Source organism: Esox lucius, chromosome 5 (genome assembly GCF_011004845.1).
Source record: "Esox lucius isolate fEsoLuc1 chromosome 5, fEsoLuc1.pri, whole genome shotgun sequence".
Taxonomy (NCBI): Eukaryota; Metazoa; Chordata; class Actinopteri; order Esociformes; family Esocidae; genus Esox; species Esox lucius.
Window position 1 is genome coordinate 11311249 of NC_047573.1, and position 22444 is coordinate 11333692.

General features: G+C 44.5%; 1 protein-coding gene across 8 annotated transcripts in view; it reads right to left on the reverse strand.

The window, feature by feature from the left end:
- Positions 1–3945: 3945 nt before the first annotated feature.
- Positions 3946–22444, reverse strand: part of plekha1b (pleckstrin homology domain containing, family A (phosphoinositide binding specific) member 1b) — a 32102-nt gene continuing 13603 nt past the window's right edge. For 2 of the 8 annotated variants that reach the window (XM_029120023.2, XM_020046881.3), the window contains exons 3-13: positions 20571–20627; positions 20405–20450; positions 18521–18618; positions 16257–16379; positions 15808–15897; positions 14971–15111; positions 13108–13176; positions 9521–9585; positions 8822–8885; positions 8551–8640; positions 3946–5827 (exon numbers count right to left, since the gene is read on the reverse strand). In XM_029120023.2, the coding sequence (XP_028975856.1) occupies positions 5435–5827; positions 8551–8640; positions 8822–8885; positions 9521–9585; positions 13108–13176; positions 14971–15111; positions 15808–15897; positions 16257–16379; positions 18521–18618; positions 20405–20450; positions 20571–20627 (1236 nt within the window). In that variant the 3' untranslated portion in view covers positions 3946–5434. The other 6 variants (XM_013133939.4, XM_020046882.3, XM_034292304.1 and 3 more) reach the window with 6 other exon arrangements.

Below are 22444 nucleotides of genomic sequence, written 5' to 3' on the forward strand. Positions count from 1 at the left end.
AATTAAGAAGATTAGAAGCTTTTAGCAAGTGCTGACAAGGTGCAGCTTTTCTGATGGTTACAGCTCCCCATCATACACTCTAGAGAAACAGGTTCCATTTAGAACCATGTAGGGTTCTTCGATTTGTCCTGAACAGGAGCACCCTTTATGATGCTAGGTAAAAGTCTTTGCAGAGGGTTCTTTAAAAGCTCTGTGATATAGTTCAACCTTGAACCATACTATATATCAAGGCTGCTCAATCCTGGTCCTGTAGAGCTACCATGCTGTAGGTTCTCTCCAACCCTGATTTTGCACACCTGATTCCAATAATGAGCTGGATGAAAAGTTAAGTCATTCAGAACCATTACGTCACAAAAACCTGGCAGACAGAAGTCCAGTGCATTTAAGAGGGCAAACAATGAGACAGACACTTTACATGGCAGTCGATGGACCTGGCACCCTAAGAAAATTATGACCTCGAGATGAAGCGCAGTCATTGACAGGCCCTCGGGCAGACCATGTAGCTTCTGTTAACACTGTTGTCGTGGTTACAGAGCTCTTCCAGCTGTTTTTGTTGTCCTTGATTCACAGAGGCCTCTGGTAGGGCCCTGTCATTATTGTTGACATCATTGCTCTCCACCATATCCCCTAGCTTTGGCTAGATCAGGACAGACCTGATGTGTACAACTAGTCCTGACAGCCAACGGTCAGAAGAACAGACCGGGGATTAAAACGGACCTGCTGCATACAAACAGCCCTGGGCCTGGAATCAGTGGCCACAGACCCACTGTCTTCACAGCGCCACTATACTGTGGTGTGAAACACAGCTGCCTAGGTCCCTAGTTCCTTTGTCCTGACCAAGAACTTGGTCCTAGTGTAACAACACTGGCCTATCTACAAGTCAGAATAATGTCGCATTCACATGCTATTGGACTCTAAATATCCTGGATCACATTGGGGAATATCACTTGACTGACCCTCCAAGGGAAAATGTGAAGTAGGAAACTCTAGGACAGTGTTGTTACCTGATATGCAGTCACCACTAACGTTTTTATCGTTTCAACAAATCCTTTTCTCTGATCATATAGTCCATTTTAAGGTAGTTCACCTCATCATTACAAAGTTAGCTTGCTAATGAAGCTTATTCAGCTAGCTTATCATGATAGCTCAAATTTCAAAGTGCTGTCTCTGCAATTCGGCATGATGTAAAACACTTTAAAATAGCAAAACATCTACAGTAGGCCCTTCTCTTGTCAAATGCCTTACTTTTTTGTTTTTGCCGCCAAGGGGAGTTTAACCATGAACAGCTCAGGTTGGCTACACTCAACCCCCACTGACCTTCACCCACAAGAGACCATTGTCATTGTTCCTGCCTATGACCATTGTCTTTGTTCCAGCACATCCAGACTAGAACTGTCCACAAAGCCTGCACAGCCAACAGGATTAGCTGAGTTCTGACCCTGTTCTACATGACCTCTGACTCCAAACAGGAGACAGAATTGGCATTAGCTACCTGCTTAAAACCAGCAGATCCTTATCTTAATTCCCAGGAGTAAATAGACCTGTTCACATTTAAGTCATTCAGTAGACCCCTCATATCCACCGCTCAGAGACACATTGTGGTAGCACTGAGTCTCTGTGCACTGTGACACCCTTCAAGATAGCTAAACTGGTGGAGATAAATGCAATTTCAGTTGTATCAGCAAAAAATGAAATAAAATGAATGAGAATTGAAACTCTCAGAAATGAACCACTGCTGCCTCCCTGTGTTTGAGTTAACACAGTAAAACATTAAAATGCTCACATAGTATTTTTTTTAAATGCTTACAGAAACAAACCAATGCTGCCTGCCTGTGTTTGAATTGACACACTAAAACTTAAAAATGCTCACAGAAAAACTTTTAAATCCTCACAGAAATTAACCACTGCTGCCTCCCTGTGTTTGAATGAACACAGTAAAACTTTAAAATGCTCACAGAAAAACTTAAACTGGCACTGGTTAGCTACTACCATAAAAACTAAAATAATTTGATCAATATGTATTATCAGCAGATATTAGCAATGTAATTCTATGTTATTAGTAGCCCACTGCCGGAGAAAACAGCTTGTTCAGGAAATTCACTAGGCCTTCGATGTGCATCGGCAAAAGCAAAATCCAACTAGTGGTCCTATTTGATTGTTGTTCATTCCGACAAAGTAAGCACGTCAGAACCACCTATATTCAACAAGTACACGTACACATACCAAGAACTGTGTCGGGGTAAATGTGCTGCTAGTGGTAGAATACATACAGCAGCAGGATAAAATCTACTTAAACTTAACATCCCGTGGAGGCTAAGTTTGTCCAGTCTCTTTTTGACAGTTAACTCCTGCTTTTCGACATTGAATGTGGCAAGAGGACTGCAGATCCCTTGATGTTTCCCTGGGGTTCTTTGAGACTTCTATGAGCATATTGGCTAGTCCAATGTAGATAGCCAGTGGTCTGGAATATTTGTAGATGATCCGTTAACAGTGGAATAACGTACTTCGAATTGCTTGGAAATGGCTTTGTAACCCCTCAGTGTGATGGGCATCGATAATCTTTCCTCTCGGGGCCTCAGATACAGTATGTATTTTGGTCTTGGCCTGAGGTGTTAAATTGGTTTACCTTTATCATTTAATGCAGTTGGAATTTAGCTCTGATAACTTTGTAAAAAGACATGTTGTGCTTGCATTCTCCTTGTGATTGGGATATATAAAAGCTTAATGCTTCCAAATGCTGTGTAAATCTTGAAAACCGGAATCCAAAGTGTTGGTTTATTGTCAATTAATTGTCCTCAAATAGTTTGAGGAAAGCAAAGCCAAGCTTAAAGAATAATAACCGCGCAATCATCCGTATAACATGACGACGCCCGGCAAGTCCTTTCATGTTTGTATTCCTTAGAGGGAGGGACCTTTTTTTTTTTCTCTTCTCAGCAAGCACGTCCAATCAGAGCCCCCTAAGTGTTTTCTAATGATGCATTACAAATGTCCCTTTCAGTCAGAGCGAGGCATTGAAACCTGAACTCAGAAATGAAGAGGGATTCCAAAAAAGAAAAACCTACAGGGTGTAATATTAGTTTCATGCCAAGGTTCTTTGCACTCCGGTAGGGAAACACTATGGAACTGTCAACTGTGATGGAGAGGTCTTTGAGCGGACAGGGCTCCCCAGAGAGGAAGAGCAGTTCCATCTAGTTGTGGTGGTAGGCTGACATTCCAGCAGAAACATCTGCAAGGAATGCAGAAATTAGCTTAAAAATTAACAATTTCACTATCCCATAGCAGAATAAGTAGAATTGGAGAAAAATGGGTGTAAAACTTCTCTCGGTCCTATAGCAAAATGTGTAGAATTAAAGGAAATGTATGAGTTTTAATATTCTGAAGTAGTTGAAGCTGCAAAAAGTGAAGTTGCAGTTTGAATACAAACGATTTCATGAAAAACCACAACAAAGACATGATATACATCAGGTATAATGTAAAAAGCCCTATGGCAAACAGTTCAGAATAGAAGGAAATTACAATTAGAATAGAAAGGCAATTACACATTAAGAGTTAAGAGACTAGAGCCAGAGAGACTTCATGCAGCCTTGATTATACAGATGACAATGATTTCCATTGAAACCAGAGTGCGTTGTTGAGAAGACCAAAGAGAGATTTTCTAGACATTACAGTTTTAATAATTATATAAATACCTCACATTCTCAGTTAATCTCATAACTGTCTAATGTTGCAATAGAAGACAACCAGCAAGGCCAACAGATGGCAGTGGAATCCTGTTCTACAGTCCTTAACAACCACCTTCAATGATGCAGGGCCGGAAACATCCAGAACTTAAACAAGGGGTTACAACTCTAAATAGAATCTACAGGACTTTCTGGAATATGCGAGGTCAGAAAGAGTGAATGCAGAACAAGTTGTATGTTAAGTGCAAGTAGTCAACACACAAGCTTGAATTCACAGATTTATTTTCAAACTCCACTTAATAAATAATGCACATGATTCAGAACATCAGGTACACAATTAAAAGGGTCAAAATAGCTTCTCTTTTTTTCAACTCTATAGAAAGAATGCAGGCACTTTAGCAGCTATACAGTAGAAGTTGTGCAACACAGTAACAACAGGTTACAGGGAGAGGTGAAATCAGAGTTAAAAGTCAAACCCTCCCTCCGTCCTCCAGCCGTCCACCATATTGGCAATGCAGACACAGTATGCCAATGTGCACGCACGCACGCACGCACGCTCGCACACACACACACACACACACACACACACACACACACACACACACACACACACACAAACACACAATAACTGCATTGGAAAGCAGTATATTAGTTTTGAAGAACAAATGAAACAGATCTGCCCACAGTGTTCACAAATTGCCAGTAGAAAGGCCCTATATATAGATGTGAATAGATGTGTTGTCCATGTACACATCTGACCTCCAGAGGGAGAAGTCCATAGACAAACGCATGCTAACATTGGCAGGCACAGAATATTAGACAGTGCAAGACTCCATTTAGCAAAACACTTGCAACAGCATGTATGCGTCTCTGTGTGTGTGTGTGTGTGTGTGTGAGCCAGTGAGTGAATAAACAAGAAAAACATAACTCTCTTGCACATAAACATAAAAGTATTTATACTAGTATAATATAAACCAAGCATAGAATCTGAATGATGCCAATCTAAGGATAACTATAACTATACATAAGACCCAGTATCTCTCTAAAACACAACTGAATAAACAGTTTTAATCTGATTAAAGGCTAAAGATATAAGGATTTGGTGGCATGTTTCATTAGGTGCTACATGCTTTGGATAAGGGAAAAAATAGTCTGCTTAAAAGCAAATACATTAGAAATCCATAACGTACATCCACATTTACATTTTTATGAGTGAGGTTGCTTCACTGTCCACAGTTAGTTTTAATTCATAACTATCAATAAAAAAATAACATATTGCCCCTCGAGTCCATCAACCATGACAGCATAACACAATGTGACATCAGGGAGGATAAGGAAAGTGATTAGTGAGTTTCTCAGTCGAGTTAGAAACCAGTCCCAGGAATAGAGACAGGATGATGTTCAGGGGTCATACCAAACAATACAGAGAAAGAGCGCAACACACCAAGGGACTAAAATAAAACATCAACTGATAAGGTCTCCTTGCCCTGAAACATCATGCCATTGGCTGGGGTAAGAGAGGAACAGGGCACATGGGGAGGGACACCGCCCCACTTCCGGTCCTCATCTGGACGAGGTTGGCTCTGACTGGTTCCCCTCCATTTTGGTCCTATTTGATTGGCTGCCCACATCCCAATGGTGATTACGATCCAGTGCTCTGTGTGTCAGTCCACCTGTGTGTGGTGAAGGGGGAGGGGGGGGGGCACAGGGGGGGTTGAGGGGCGTCCTGGGAGGCGCGGTTAAGCGCTAGCGGCTCACACCCGGCTGACGTGCAGGTCAGAGTCCTCGAAGCCAACAGACGACAGTTCCAGCTGGCCACCCTCAACCTCGCTGCGGCGTCTCCACGGCGACGGGTCCTCCTCGTGGGCGCTGGCGTGGCAACGCAGCGAGGCGCTCGTCACTTGGACAGGCGCGGTGGGGTCTCCTGGAGGGACAGGCGGGAGCGGGGCGGCGGCATCCCCTGGTGGCCCCGCCAAGGCAGCAGACCCATGAAGTCCCTGCTTTCCCAGGTCAGGCTGTGGGCCCGGGCCCCTCTGCTGCTGGGGGCGGTAGGGCTCTGCCTGGACGGGCGAGCGAGGGACGGGGGGTCCCCCCTGGCTGCTGCTGCAGTAGAAGTGGGAGCTGGTGACGGAGTGGTCGCTGTGCTCCTGCATGGTGTTGGGGAGGGGAGTGGGGGGGGGGGGCGAGACAGTCGTTCAGATTAAGAAGCACTGGACGCAGTGGAGTCTCAGGTCAGTCACAGTACCGCAGCGAGGGTGCGGAGCCAGGAGGGGGGCAGTTGCAGGGGGGTGACACGGGGGGGGTTGGGGGGGTAGAGGACCTATGTAGTGGTGAGTGTAAAGGGTAGTAGGGGGACACAGCGGGAGGATAGCCAAGGCAGACTGAGGCAGCTGATGGAGATGGAGGACGTGGGGGGCGGGGCCTGTGCTGGTGGGGGCTATACACCGTGACCGGAGAGCAGAGCTCATTTGGGGAATGTTAGTCTCTCACTGTCACATTTTACTCTCTGAAAAACACAACAGAGAAACAAGACAACGACAAAAACAGACGCCGAAACGTTGGTGAAAAAGGACAGCGGGTTACAGCGAGTTAAAACAAACAAAAAAAACACAAACAACTGTTTAGGAATGTCTAGTTCCAGCAAGGGTGTGATTTAAAAAAAATAAAATAAAATGCTGGACAAAGTGACAAGCAGCGTGAGAACGGATAAAAGATTGATAAAAGAACAGAGAAAAGCACACTATGTTGAAGGGGCGCGAGGACATCTTGACAGTCACCTTATAACTGGGTCAGAAGAGGACATGAAATGAAAGGGTTCAAAATATTCCACATACTTTCACCAGACTAAACAGGTTAAAACATAAACATTAAAAATGTGAAAGTGTGAGATGTTGAAGTCAACGAATGAGCGAATGAATGAGTGGATGGATGTTTCTAGGCACATGCAGCAGACCTAGACGTAGCTACATGTTACTGTCAAACAGCTTCCCACGCTACATAGGAGCCCAGTGCCTCAAGAGGGTTCTACAGGGTTATAGGTGGAATATATGCTTGCAAATAGAAGCCAGGTGGCCCATTTTTATCAGATGTCTTCATAAAAGAACAGAAACGTGTTTACAACCAGAATTGCGCAGAAAATGCCAGAAACTGACCTGAAGGTCACAAAACGTGTTATAAATGCATTACAAATCCGATGAGGCGGGTTGAAAAGGAGGCAGGAGGTCCTGAAAAACCAAGAGGGAGTTTTTCCAAGAAGCCTAGTCAAGACCAGACCAGTGGATGCCAAGCTCTTGGATGGAGAGGAGAAGGAAGGTGATGTGGACCAGGCCAGTTAGTCTGATCAGTAAATGGCAAATTAGATGATGTCAGACCAGACCAGTTAGGAGCCAGTGATCAGCTTGCTCAAGTGTTTCAGAGGGAAATGTGCAGTCATCAAAGCTCCATTCCACTTAACTACACTAGGGTCTGCCTCCAAAATGGCACCCTATTCCATAAATAGGGTACTTCTTTTGACCAGAGCCCCTCTATTGGTCCTGGTCAAAAGTAGCGCACTACATATGGAAAAGAGGTCTTGACCAGAGCCGACTGTAAGGACGTGGTCAGGTGCCGTTTCAGAGGCTACCCAGGACTACGTTGACAAAACAAACAGAGAGGAAGCAGCTCCACTGACACAGGGCTCACATACGTGCTGCATTCACCATAGCGGAATGTATACCTCTGTATACAAGGGTTGGACAGCCGACGTGCCTGACGCATCTGCAACAACACAGTAGTGCACAGCTTCATTAGGAGACAGAGACAAAGAGAGAGCAGAGGACACTGGACAAGAGAGGGCAGGAAGGAGACAGAGAGAGCAGAGGACACTGGACAAGAGAGGGCAGGAAGGAGACAGAGACAAATAGAGAGCAGAGGACACTGGACAAGAGAGGGCAGGAAGGAGACAGAGACAAAGACAGAGCAGAGGACACTGGACAAGAGAGGGCAGGACACACTGGACAAGAGAGGGCAGGAAGGAAACAGAGAGAGCAGAGGACACTGGACAAGAGTGGGCAGGACACACTGGACAAGAGAGGGCAGGAAGGAAACAGAGAGAGCAGAGGACACTGGACAAGAGTGGGCAGGACAAACTGGACAAGAGAGGGCAGGAAGGAAACAGAGAGAGCAGAGGACACTGGACAAGAGTGGGCAGGACACACTGGACAAGAGAGGGCAGGAAGGAAACAGAGAGAGCAGAGGACACTGGACAAGAGTGGGCAGGAAGGAGACAGAGACAAAGAGAGAGCAGAGGACACTGGACAAGAGAGGGCAGGAAGGAGACAAAGAGAGAGCAGAGGACACTGGACAAGAGAGGGCAGGAAGGAGACAAAGAGAGAGCAGAGGACACTGGCCAAGAGAGAGGAGAGAGAGCAGGAGGTGAAGGTTTCAGGTCTGTGTGCTTATTTGTGTGAGAGTGTGTGTGTGTGTGTGTGTTCCAAGGTGCCTGTTGGTTGCGGTTTGTGGTGGGGTATTTAGCACCATGACGTGGTTGGGTACTGCCAGGTTAGGAGCACAGTCAAGGCTACACCTTCTGTACGTAAATGCTCTGATATCAACTCTGTTCTGTTGGGGAATGAGTTACATGCCAACTGGACCCTAACAGTCTTCAAGACAAAATCCTCAGATCATCTACAAACCAGAGAGAGGACAGCATCTCCCCTATCAGAGGTCTCCAAAGCTGGTCCTGGGTACCTACAGCATGTGGAGGGTTTTTATCCTTGCCCCGTACAAACCCCACCCCAGATCCAACAAATCATCAACCACTTGGTGTCATGCAGTAGTGGGCTAAAACTAAAGCCTGATGCTCAGCCTCAACCCCAGACTAAATACTCACCGAAGCAGCTGAACGCCCAGGGCCCCGCTGGGCCACAATGGCTCCTGAGATGGCCTTGATCCAGCTGTGCATCTCCTCCGGACTGTCCGACTGAAGACGGGGATGATGGGAGGAGGTGTGTTGGAGGAGATGGAAAGGAAGCAGGCAGAAACAACGGAGGGGGTGGTGTCCAAGAAAAGAGACAGGTTACCAGTGAGACAGGTTACCCCTCTCCCAGTCAGTCAGGCCGGAGTTACATCAACTTACCTTCTGGAAACAGAATGTATCTCACCTGAATGTAGAAGGTTCTTGAGCTAGTGACAACTTCAAAGAGATTGTCCCTCTGACTTAAGTCACTGCATGGAAAAACAACTCCGTTATATTCAAACACCCCAGTGACAGACATTCATTGTGGGATTAAAGGGCCGGTAATTGACAAGCACCTCAAAACCCCTCACTACACTTGGTTGCCAACAGGATACTTGGTCGCTCAATGATTCTATGCATTCTTCAGCTGAAATATGATCGTGAATTTAATGCGATTCGATGTTCCAAACACATTGTTCAATGCATGTCTACTGCAGCAGGACAAGAGCGATCCGTGAGAGCTTTGATCAGTCATGTAGAAAGTGCTCAAAACTAAATGGCTGCCCATTTAAAAAAAAAAAATAAGGAGAAAATAAATGTCAACACAGAGAAACTATGCAGTAAAAATACAAGAGATTTGGCGGAGGTACCACCAACTGGTGCAAAACGATAATATTGCCTTGTTAAAACACGTTGAAAGATTCCAAAATAATATCGTGATGCAGAACAGCTATTCTGAACCAAACCATGACTATATTCCACTTTTCCTATTGGCCCTGATCAAGAGCAGTGCACCAAGACCAGCCCTAGGCCCCTCCCAGCCGTTCACTTTAATACTAGGCCTGCCAGTGACAACAGCCAATAGTCTGTCAAGCCCAGTGACTGAAGTGTAAAAGACACTGACCTCTGTTTGCACTCCTGGACTTTGTGAACCTCTTTCAGGGGAATCACACGAAGCGGCTCCCTCTCCTGCGAGACAGAGAGGAACAAAGTGAAGAGGACAACCACAGAACAGATGTTACACCGTCCTAAGACATAATCCATTTCACTGCAGCAACATGACAAACAAACATAACTATATGTGAAGCCTGAGGCCCATGTAACATGACACCACCACCACCACAACTAGTTCCTGATGTGCCTTGAATGGAAAGGTCGATCAGAGGTCTGAACGCCGTGTTCACCCTCCACAGTCGCAGGGCTAGCTCTGATCTAGGGCGTTTCATCAGGCAGTGAAAATCGAACGTGGTCCACACACGCCGGGACGGCTGCGAAGAAAGCACGTTGGAGCATCGGCCCCTCAGGATGCTGACCAGACTTCAGTGCAAAAGTTCCACAAAATCTGGTACGGTTCCCTTTTTTCCTGAGCGGGTTATCTTGCCTTTATCTTGGTTAGTCCCAAATATACGTTTTGTATAACAGAGGCTGGTGGTTAATCAAAATGGTTGAAACCAAACGGCCAATCAAAGTAACTCTGCAAGGAGTCTCCCCAGACACCTGTCATCTAACTGAACCACTTGGTTGGCATGCTCAATTTGCTTGGCAAAGTCATTGGCAAAAACGGCAAAGAAATGTAGGCAATGAATGTGGCACTGTGGGACTCCAGGAGAAACCATCCAGGCTTTGTGTCCTGGGGCCTGTAAACAGATGACCACAGCTCTATTTGGAGCTTTAACTGCATTACAGAATGTCCCATTCATCCTTGCATTTAGACAAAAAATATATCTATATTAACCCAATCAAAGCCCTTTTGAAAACAACTAAATACATACGTAGACAAAATAAATACTGGCAGACTGGCTATAATCACAGTGCAAATGTGATGTATACAAACTGTTTGTACAAAGCCCAACTAGAACCCCTGTCATTCTAAAACAGAGTCAACCTGTTTTATAAAATACCTCAGTGTAATTTGCCAATACAGCAGACATCTTTGTAATGTAAGAGGACTTGGGATTCCTTTCATGACTTCAGTATAGGTTTAATGATAAATCTGTACAAAACCCTTTTGGAAAAGACAATAGTCTATAGAACTAAAGAGGCTTTAGGACTTCATGTTTAAGCTCTTCTATTCCCCTTGATATTCTTGATTTTTCCTTCTCAACGGAATTCCTAACTTCATGGTCAACACTGCATTCAGAAAAGAGTGAGGCGTTCCCTTCCCTAACCACCTGTTTTTCCAGTGCATTCAAGTTACAGATACAATGTTAGAAGCCGTCATCCAACATAGTTGGGATTTTGTTGCCGGAACAAGAGCAGTTGATTTCCTATTCATCTAATCAGAACTAATCTTACCGTGTGCTCATGGAGACCATTTTCAGCTAATCACAGTCACTGAGGGCCACCCAACCCTTACTTCGCAGGTGATTGATGTGCAGAAAACACGCAACCCCTAACCCTAATTGTAACTTCTACTTAAAACCTTACTCCTAAGACTAAACTCCTAAGACTAAAATCCCCCTCCCCCCGGGACCTACACAATAACACCCCCACAATCACACACAATAACAGACACACATGAAAGCTGCAGAGTGAAGCCTACAAAAGAGGAACAGTGCCAGCAGAGAGGGGCCCGAGTCTGGTATTTATATAAACTATAAAAACAGTGTTCATAGCCGATAGTTGCCTAGTGAAGCAGATACACTGCAAGTATTTAATTGCATGCAATTCCTCCCCTCATCCTGTTAAACCGCTACGCAGGACTGTAGGAGAGCAGTGTTTCATAAGCAAGGCAAGCCCTTAGAGGCACGAACACACGCGGAATATCGGGAATTCTTTACGGGACGTGCTGAGACCACAATCCCTTGAAGGCAATAGCACTGCTTCCCTGTATACTCTACGTACACACACACACAAACACACACACACACACACACACACAAAGCGTGCGCTTGTCTAGATGTCACAACATCGAGTGGGTTGGGTTGTGTGCTTGCCTGTTGACATTATAGTCAATAGCACGACCCAAGCGTTCTCTCAGGAAGAGATATCAGCACGTCCAAAGGACGGAGGCACTAATGGCATTAGTAGTGGAGACTTGAGAGACGAGGTGTTCTGGACAGAGGAGAAAACACTGGCCCAGTTAGAGACTGTGAGCCAGCCTGAAAAGCTCCTCAGAAAGGCAGTACAAGGCATTTCTTGCCTTTGAACAAAGGGAGGGAGAGAGGCTGGTCTGAACTTGTCCTCGACCCCACCGATCATTAGAGAGGCGGTGCAGTATGTGTGTGGGACAAACATGTTTCAACGATCTACATCGCTGTGAGGAAGTAAGCACCCTGGTGCCTGTCACGTTGTCTTTTCATGACCCATTTGGAAACATTTATTTATGTTTATTTCAAAACAACTGACCGGTAAAGGGAACTTAATGTAACATGTAAGTCTGAAAAAAATACACTTTGCAATAATTACTTGAATACAAATCGACCTATAAAAACACCCCCCCAACCTCAGTAGCTTTGTAGGCATGTCTTGTAACTGTCTATCAGTCCCTGACATCGTCAGAAAGGAATTTCTGCTTACTGTTCTGTACAGAGCTGCTTCAATTGTGTAATGACTGAGGTTTTTTTGTGTGTATAGCCTGCTTCAAGTCTCCCTCAGCAGGGATTAGGATTAAGATCTGGGCTTTGCCATTCCATAACCCCCGCTTTCAGTTCTGTCTAACTCAATGATGGCAAGCTGAACAGGCCCTGAGGAAACACAGCGAAATTTGATGAGGTGGAACAAGGGGTTTGCAGCATTAATGCCTGGCTAAACACTGGACTTTGTGATGCCACCTGTCTTTCTAACACCTTCTTGAATCCATGACAAAGAATTTAGGCAGTTCTGGAGGCAACATGGGGTCCTGTCCAATACTAGATATTTGTACCTAAAAAAGTGGCCACAGAGGTTGTTTGGTGCATGTTCGTGAGATGTGGGTTATAACCAAGGGACAGGTAGTTGCCCATTTTATTTGCATTATAAATGACTGGAAATAAAGTAGTCAAATTACTGTGTATGAGTGCCATTTGCTCAAGACCACAAAGTCCTGCTGTCTACTAACAAATGGGCAGGGTTTCGGTGGAGCCTGCTGCCATGATTGAATTCGAGTCGCTTTCTCTCCCCAGACACTGTCTGTGAGGATAGTTCTGTCCAGTATATCCACCTGTCAAACCTATAGTTGGGTGGTTGCGGTGACATAAGCAGCTGCGGTTGAACAATCACCTGATCCGCTTTTTACCAGTGAACATTGGAATTTAAGCCATTTGACAAGGTCAGTGTATGCACGGAGGAAATGCATGCATTACATTTTCTTTACAATCAGGACACATTTGTAAAATGAAGGTGCCTTTATCTGTATAATGCCAGATTTTTTTATTTTTTATAAATGAAAGCCTCTCAGGGAGTGTATATACAAGCGCATGTGTTCTCGTTAGGGCCACTCAGGGACATTTTGTGTGGCGTGCGTGTCACCTCTCTCACAGTCTCAAGGAGAGAAGAGACATCGTCGCTTACCAGGTCTGACTTAAAGTAGCTGACGGCATTCTCCTCCAGCAAGAAGTATCTCCTCTTCCAGTTCTTCATCTGCAGAAGAGAAAGGCAAACATTAGAAAGTCATCCAACTGGCTATCGGCATTTCAGTCACCTCCGCATCAGCTGCCCGGCTAAGAGGGCTGCCAACGGACGGCTGTTCGGACATTGTGTGGGACAGGATTTAGGACGGTAGGATTATTGTGGTTAATATGTTCCATTTATAAAAGACTAAGAGAAGCAAGGTCAAGGCCAGGACAACTATGAGGATCCAGTCAACCTCCCAAAGTGCCCTTGCTGTCTGAAAATCCAGGCAGAAGCCTGCTGCATAATGGTCCAGGACAATCCTGACCAGACTGCCATGAGCAGAGGGAAAACCTCCACGAGTCTACACAGGGATTTTCCTGCATATGAAACTCGAAGGCGGCAGTCTTCCCAAAACTTGCACCGCCTGTCTCGGCGTGATAAAACATTATTTTGTGCTCATACCTTAAATAGCCTACTAGCGATATATTGCAGAAAATGTTCATATTGGCAGTGTTGCCAGATGGGAAGGTTTCCCCGACACCTTACCGGTCCTGATGTGGCAGAGATAAGTAACATTGGAAAAAGCAAGTGGATCCCAGTTCTTTTATACCAAAGCATGTCAAAAATATATAAATAAAATGTAACACCTAACTACATCCCATACACACAACATTTGTTAACGCTTCAGATGACATCTAGTAGTTTTCAATAAAGTTTGCGAGACAGACGAAGATGACTGGTGAAAAGACAATTAAGTTTGGCTACTGTCCCCAACAACATTTTGTATGCAATGTACAGTGTAAAACTATACAATAAACATATTTCAGTCATTAACAATATAAATATATGAACGTGAAGACGCAGGATGAGCACAAGCAGCATAGCCAAGTAGCCTACAGCTGAAGGATGTCGAGAGAGGGGGATAAATGATGTGGCGTCAAGGCAAGGATTGTAATATACAGGCCTACAGCTCTGATGAGTTCTTAATGCAAGTCAAACTAACAAGTAATAATAATAATGAAAATTTACAACAATAATATTCACTGAGATTAATTATAAAGCTTGATGAGCGGTTTCATATTTTCTATGTGATTCCTAGATCTTCTAACAAACATAGTTTTGATACTCAATGGGAAAATGTTTTTGGGGGGGCTCAGACATAATGAAGAGGGAATGATATGCTCTGTATTCTAGAAGCATTGTGGAGATGATGTGTTTGGGGCTTAGGAAAATAGCCAGCAGAAACTATAGGCTGGATGCATTTAAATCCTAATAAAAAGTCTACTAGTCCTGGACAGGCAGAGAACAAAAAAAGAGGGTAAAATCCTACTTGAGTAAAAAATAAAAATACAATAAAAAACATTTTAATATATGTCAAGAATAGATTTATTGCTTGTTTTTGGGGTTTCTATTCTATTAGGGAGGAGATAAGTTTGCATTAGCTGCTCAAGTGGACATGGACAACAGGGCAGATTTAACACTATAATAGTTTTATTTTTTAAGTGGCCAGGTATTATATAATGTATATCACAGAGGGTGGCCTGGTAGAGCACTGGGTAGCGGGGGCTGGGGTACCACCTTTGACCAGTTTTCAGCCTGGAAAAACCCTGCTATAGTGTATTCATTTGGCACACGACTGAAGCCAAGGGACAGAAAGAGAGGGGTATATCGGACTGGTCCGGTAACAAACACTAACCTACACTGTCAGTTCAAAAACATTTTCCATTGTGTTCCTTTTTGGATATTACCACGCACAAATTGTTGGTTGCTGCAATCGCAGAACCTCCCCTGAGCCGGTTGTCCTTTACTGTCTTTACTCACCACAGCTCCCTGCTTGACACAGTATCCAGCCTTGATTAGTGCCTGATCCTGTGCCCCTCGCCCCAGAAAGTAGGGCAGCTGGTTGTGGGCCTTCCTCAGGCCGCCCCGCTCCACTCCGTTCTGGCCCCCATCGCCCTGCTCCTGGACCAAAGGGGACAGACGCATACGATTGTATGAACACAGTCACGAAGGAGTACAGGCACTTCAGCAATGAGGCGCGCAAAAACAGATGCACAATGACCTACTTCTTGACTCTTAGCTATGTCCGCCAACCATCAGAACTTAACACTGAAAAGAAACACGCGATACGATGTTGACACAAATTTGACTGCTGCATTTGATCACTCGGTAAAAAAAAAAGATCTGTGAGGTCAAGGTGAACGTGCGTGCACAAGTCTCGACGGATTGGAAACTGTGTACCAAATTATAAACATGAAAATCTGTGTCTGATTGATGCGCATTTGTGCCAGACCATGCCCAAAGTTTCCACATTAAATTCCTTGTTATAGAGCCCGCATGGGGCCAATTAGCACGCCATTGCGTTAAAGGTTGCGGCCCTTGGCACCCTACCACGGCACAAGGTCCCGATGTCCCAGGCTTTATCAACTGACAGAAATGCGCATATTAAATTTGGCCTCGCGGAAGATGAGGAACAATAATAACTGACCACAAGAAACACAATAGGCTTTCACCAGTCTCACTGCCAAGCCCCTAACAAAAGAGTATTTACGGTGCATTGGAAAACAGTCAAGCAGAAGTTGAGGCCCAGTGCAAACACCAACATCACTCACACAGGAAGTGACATTATAGGCCCTAGTGTGCGCATCAGAATGTCACCTTTTCACTTTCAGCCGCGATAGAAGCACAAGACAGGATATGCTCGCAGCTCAAACGTTCCAGAAGACAAACAACAGGGAGTTGCTCAGTCTGCGAAACATTACACACAATGAGTGTCACTGTTTGTACAGCTAGAAGATATACTGATCCATTAACATTTTCAGTCAGACCATCTATTTATATGGTCGATTAACATGGCAGAAATCAAGGTAACAAGGGAACAGAAACTCAGTTACGGAGTGCAGCTTGTAGTGCAGCACTCCCAAACCCCGTCTGACCGCTCAGTTTCAAGACACAGCTGAGCAGATGAGGCCTTCAAATGTGTCAGCTATATCTTTGGCAGTTCCAAACATATCCCAGGTAAAAACTAACATCTCCAGTGATGTCTGTAGGATTTGGCAAGCTTAGGCCGGGTTTTGTGCAAGGCTTGGCAAGTGACCCCTCTTTACCTGAGTGGCAGTGGTGATGGGCACTCCCCCTATTATCTCCGTCTTGTAGGACACCTGCTTCATGGCACCCGGCACCTCATGGGGCATCTCGGCTGTGGGCTGGGCATCCCCCGACTTTGGCACCTGGAACGGGCCAGATAAACATAAATTCCCAAAGTGCTCTAGGGGCCATGTCCTGCAGAGTGGACAACATGCTCCCAACACCTTGTTAGCAGTGTTCCTCTGAAGTGTTCATAGTGTCAGGATGTACTCCCTGCCTGCTGCTTTGTGTACTTTCCATCAGCTCTGGCCTGGGGGCTCCTGAGAACACTAAGTGGCAACTGGGGTCATCGATTGCTGTGTGTGGGTGTGTGTGTGTGTGTGTGTGTGTGTGTGTGTGTGTGTGTGTGTAGCCCGCAGGCCCAGTGGCATATGGGTACAGCCCCACTCCTCCCCCCTCTCCTGATGCCCTTGCACAGACCACTGCACACACATAAACAGTGACAGCCAGATGTCTATTTATAGCAGTGTGGGGCACAATGTAAGAAGTGTGTAAGGCCCCATGTGTCCTGACAGTGTCTGGATAAGGGAGCTCACCGAGCGACAGTGACACTATTGTTTCAGCAGCAGGACTGAGAAAAAGAAAAAAAAGAGTCTACAGAGAGTAAATAGACTCATACAGAATGAGTAGTGTAAAGTTGTTATAGAGGCTTATTATCAAGTTGCTACACTCAACAGAATGAGTCCCTTCTCCAAACATGGAGGTACTTCAAGAGGTATCGGAGCAGAACATCCTTTCCATTGAAATCCATTAAAGGATCTGTGGGCACACTGTCCTGTCCCTGTACAGCCTTTTCAAAAGCTGTGCATTATTTACAGAAACCCTCAAATCTATAGAGACAGTTCATGACTCACAGCACTCGCCTTCCCCTTTGTCCTGCCTGTCTGCCTGCCTGCCCCCTGGAAAGTATTTTTCCCCATATTTGGACACAGATATTAGAGCAAATAAGTATTGATGCAATCGAATTAAACTGAAATGCATACTAAAGAGCACACCCCTATCTCTACCATGACATATTTTGGCTACAATTAGAACCAGATGTACCAAAACGGGTGCAAATTATAATTAGTGTTCAACTTTCCATAAAGGTTATTAACCGGGTCTTAAACATATGGGTGTGTGGTAACACCATAGCAAGATCAACAGACCGATTCAAAGCCCTAAATAATTATTCAGTCCAAGAGTTGACCGAATGATGCTCATAGAAGCCTCCAACAAGCGCTGGGTAAAATGTATGGAGCTACAGGCCTTTTGCCAGGCCTCTCAGTGCATGACTCAACTGTCTGAAAGAAACTGGGTGAAATTGGCCTTCAGGAGAGGTTGGAAAGAAGAAGCATCTTCTCTCAAAAAACAAATCAAGACAACTGACATTTGCCAGACAATACCTTGGTGAAGACCAAAACTACTGGATCATGTGCTCTGGACAGATGAGTCAAAGGTGAAGTGGTTTGGCTGCAATGTCAGGCCCCATGTTTAGCAAAAACTAAACACTGCCATTGGACAGGACAACCTCATACCAACAGTAAAGCATGGACGAGGAGGCAGTATGGTTTGGGGAAGCTTTGCTGCCTTAGGGCCCGGCCAACTTGCCATCATTGAGTTAACCATGAATTTCACATTGTAATGACTCGTTCATGAGGAAAATGTGAGGCCATCTGTCAAAAAGCAATGGAGGGGTATGGAATGGCCGTGTCAAAGCTCAGATCGCAATTTCGACTGAAGCGGGCCGTTCATGCAAGAAAGACCTTGAACATGGCAGCTATTGAAGCTGGGGGAGTACTTAGTATTCCTGCTCTATGAAATTGCATTTCTATAGAATTTTGTAGAATAAATAAACTTCAAAATATTATCTTTCAGTTAAATTTGATTAACTTTATCTGTCAATAGTGTTGAAGTGAAGAGTACATGTCCATATGTCCAAATATGTAAAAAGAAAATACAATGTTCCTGGGGCGGACACTTTTCCACATGACTGTAAATTTGGGTGAGGGTTTGTCAGATGGTAGAAGAAACAGGCACGTTTGGTGCTGTCTTAATCACTTACCTGGTTACACTCAAAATGTCACTATATTAATTTCCACTGAAGCTTGCTGTAATATGATAATTCTGAAACGCACATCCTTTCTGATGGGGCTGAGATAGGAACAGTCACGTGCTACAGGATGTGGGCTATATGAGGGTTGCAAAGAGTGCTACTTGTGACAGGTGATGGCAGGAGACTCACCGTGATCTTGGTGGCGTTGTTCAGTACGTTGACCCACTCTACCAGATCCTGCTGATCATTGGCCTGAAGATAGAACTTCCTCATACCAGCATTGATGACTAGGGGGGAAAGAATGGGGAGGGAGGGAGGGAGGGAGGGAGGGAGGGAGGGAGGGGGAGAAGAGCAGAGTAAAAGTAGAGTAGGAGAAAGAAAGGAAAAAAGAGGAGAGGCACCGAGACAGAGAAAGAAGTAAGAGGTTAGCAGTCAGTTTTCATAAATGGAACTGGGGCAATTCTGGCAGTTATGCATAATTAAACCGTGCTAATGGGCCTGTCTGTATTTCTGCTAACTAGTCAGACAGGATATCATGCGAGTAACAGTGCCTGGCCCAATCCCAAGTCAAGAATCCACATTTCTTCCTAACAAGAAGCCTGTTCTCTACATAAGGAATAGGTCGCCATTTAGACCGCAACTTCTGTCTGGGAAGATAAGGCCTTCCATCACTAATGGACAACATCCCACAGTATTAAATAATCCTTTCACACCCCGTTTCTCAATCAGCCTCAGACTGTCTCACCCGAGCACACCAATCCACACAATGCACACCAACACTCGTGTGCACGGCCACATGTTTGACAGAGTCAAGACCAAGTTCAGCTTGACATCATACTTGGACCGGGCACAGCTAGTCCCTACAGAGACTACAGTCACAACACCAAGCTGGGTAGAGGCCGGAATGGATAGACGGGACTGTTAGGGGAAGAATCCCAAAGAGGATATGGAAAATGCAAATAGGTTAAAAATATCCCAGAGGTTTGGTAAGAAGGGTTCCGATTGGAACGCCAGCATCCTGCAATGCAGGAAAGCGGGAGACCCTCCCCACCCGCGTTCCCAACCCCCACACTGGCCTGATGCAGTGGCACGGTGGGGTTTAACCAGCATTTAGCGGTCAATGGCGGGTCATCCTACTGCTTCCTTCTATTGAGCGTGGGGGAGCTCTGCTCCTGACTGGGGCGCTGAGGGACAAAGGGCCTGTTGAACAACAGCACGTCATGCAGGATCCTGTCCCATCCAAACCCCAGCCAGGCGAGGTGGTGGTGGAGGGTCTGCCGTGGGGGGGTTCGGTGAAGTGGTCATAGTGTCGACTGTCAAGACCAGACAAGGGATCAGAGGGAATGAATTACACTCCTAGTCCAATTAGCAGACGGGGCCTTGGGAAAATGACACAGCAAACACCAAGCATTGTTTGTGTGTGTAAAGCACACTTTAAGAGGCCCTGGTTTCTTGTTTGAATCCCCTGAGGAGGGGTTAACAAAGCCTCCTACAGTTTCTATCCGGTCTACTCTGATGAACAATAGCTTAAGGTCAGGGGTCTCCTCGCTACAAGCCACCTTTCCTCCAGCACAGCCCCCCCAAACAGTCCAATACCTACAACCAGCCAAGTGTTAGGGCTCGGTTTTCACTGCACGTCTGCTTCGTCCAAGAAACAGGGATAGTAAGCCTTGTTTGATTTCAACTATGTCAGTTGGTGGGGTTACAAATGGTGGTACTCAAATGTTTGGATCCTTCCAAAAGGAATCAAAAGGTAGGTGAAACAATAAAGAAACTATAGCAAAAACATACGGTCACAACAAGAATAGTGAATGACTAAATACACAAGTGCTCCAAGACCAACAAGTGTGTTGAGGTACAGACCAAATTCATGAAGCACCGAATTTGACAGCATGATTTGAAGAAGCCATGATGCCAAGAACTGATTATCAATAGTGTGGTACATTGTTATATTTGTCACGAAGCATTAAACATGCTTTTAAGTAATTTGTTTTACTAAAACAAAAAGACCAACACATAAAAAACACATTTAGTCTGTTACACAGATCATTGTACCAAATTTTTTGGACTTACCAAAGCAGAACTCCGCCTTTGGTCGCAGCTTGGTCGCATCACTCACCTAGACAACAGCAAGAGATAGAGAAAGACAGTAAGCCTGCGTGCAGTTTGCTGTGTCTGTCTCTGTAAGACAGGATATAATTCAACAATGGTACTGGACAGCTTTACTGAACAGCTTTACCTTGGAGATATAGGTGAGTCTGATGGAGCCAAGATTTTCAGCTCCTTTGGGCAGGTTCTAAATAAAAACACAGAAATTGCGAGATTATGAACCTGAAGACAATTTAAAATACATAAGAGTGTAATAAGACAGACTGAAGAGCAAACTGAAAGGGACAGCTACAAGAGTTTGAAGAAAATAGAAATTTGACAGCGATGAAGCATGAAACCGTTAGCAGGTATTGGAGGAGATGGAAACAAAGGTGAATTAAAGATTCAGAGCCCATGACAGCTTTTTTGGGGAATGAAAAACATGTGGAAGCCAAATGATATGCATATATCTTGCCTGGGAAAGTCGAATTTAAAGAATAAGGGTGGTTCTTATTTTGGATTAGGAGACACTCCAGGCCATTCCTGAACATCTAACACAGAAGAAAAAGGAACCAGGCAAGCCTAGGCTGGCCAGCCCGCGATTAGAAAGGATGAATGGAGTTAGGCTGGATTCACCTATGTGACAGGCTGTGTCTTTAACAACTATACCACTAAGCTGTACGTGTGCAGAGTTTCTGTATTCTTCTCCATTGTTAAATCAATTTGTTGAAACATGGTGGGTTCGTATCTATAGAATCACTACATGGCTGTTTTCTTTGGAAAACAATGACAGTTGAATAGCAAAACCATTACGCTATGTGAACTACGATGTAAATGGAAAGCAAAGGCTGAATCTCAAATTGCATATTACAAATTACAAGTGCATACTTTGCGGATGATGGTGACGTTCGGTTTTAGTAAGCTAGTATGCCAGTATTGGGGCAGATTGGGACATTCTACCTCGTCATAAAATTGCATTTCAACATTAGATACGTTTCTCATGCATTAATATCATGCCAAGTTTGAATATTTAGCTAGACACCATTAAGCATTGTGCTAAACTGACTAACGTTCCTTATTAAGTTTACTTCTACCACAAACAGCATCTATGAACTGTATGGTTTTTTCCACTGGCTGTTTTAACAGCTTATGAGCCAGTAATAGGCTTACTAGTACCTACTAACTTACTACTTGGAATAGTCATAAGAACTGAGCAGTTTCTAGCGAGACTGAAGATTAACTTTACACTGCCAAAGCTATATAATTTCATTGCGCGACTACATTAATGTCATTGATACAATAACTATCAATATAGGTGACAAAAACTGATTTTTTCATCATGTGATGAAAGGGATGGTGATTTATATTACCCCATAAACGAGGCACGGATGCGTACGTAATCAATCAAATTTATTTAGAAAGCCCTTTTTACAACAGCAGTTGTCACAAAGTGCTTTTTAGAGACACCCGGCCTTAAACCCCAAGGAGCAAACAACAGTAGTGTTGAATTTCAGGGGCTAGGAAAAACTCCTTAAGAAGGCCGAATTTTAAGAAGAAACCTAGTGAGGACCCAGGCTTTTACCAGTACGCTATTTAACAATGGGTAGTCAGTCAGTCATTCAGTCAGTAAGAAGCAAAAATACAATGAAAATATCTACAAAAAATTATTTCCCTTTTTTTTCAGACACATACAAAATACTTTAACTGGTTATCATCAACATTGGGTAATGCTAGGGAGTTTAACATTGCATTATACCGTGTGCCCTATGAATATTGTCTCTTTCGATGTTCATCCCTGTCTCAGAATATAACATTGCCCCTTTAAGAGATAAAATCTCTTTACCAGACTCACTTTTCAAAGACTGTTGGCACAGAGCTCCTATATAGTTTGACAGGTGGATATTCATGACTTCTCAATTACTTTAACAGAAGTCAAATGTTATAAATAGCAGTGTGTATTTGTGGTAGAGACATCCTTTACCATGTACCCGATATAAATCATTAATTTATTGCATCAAGTAGTTG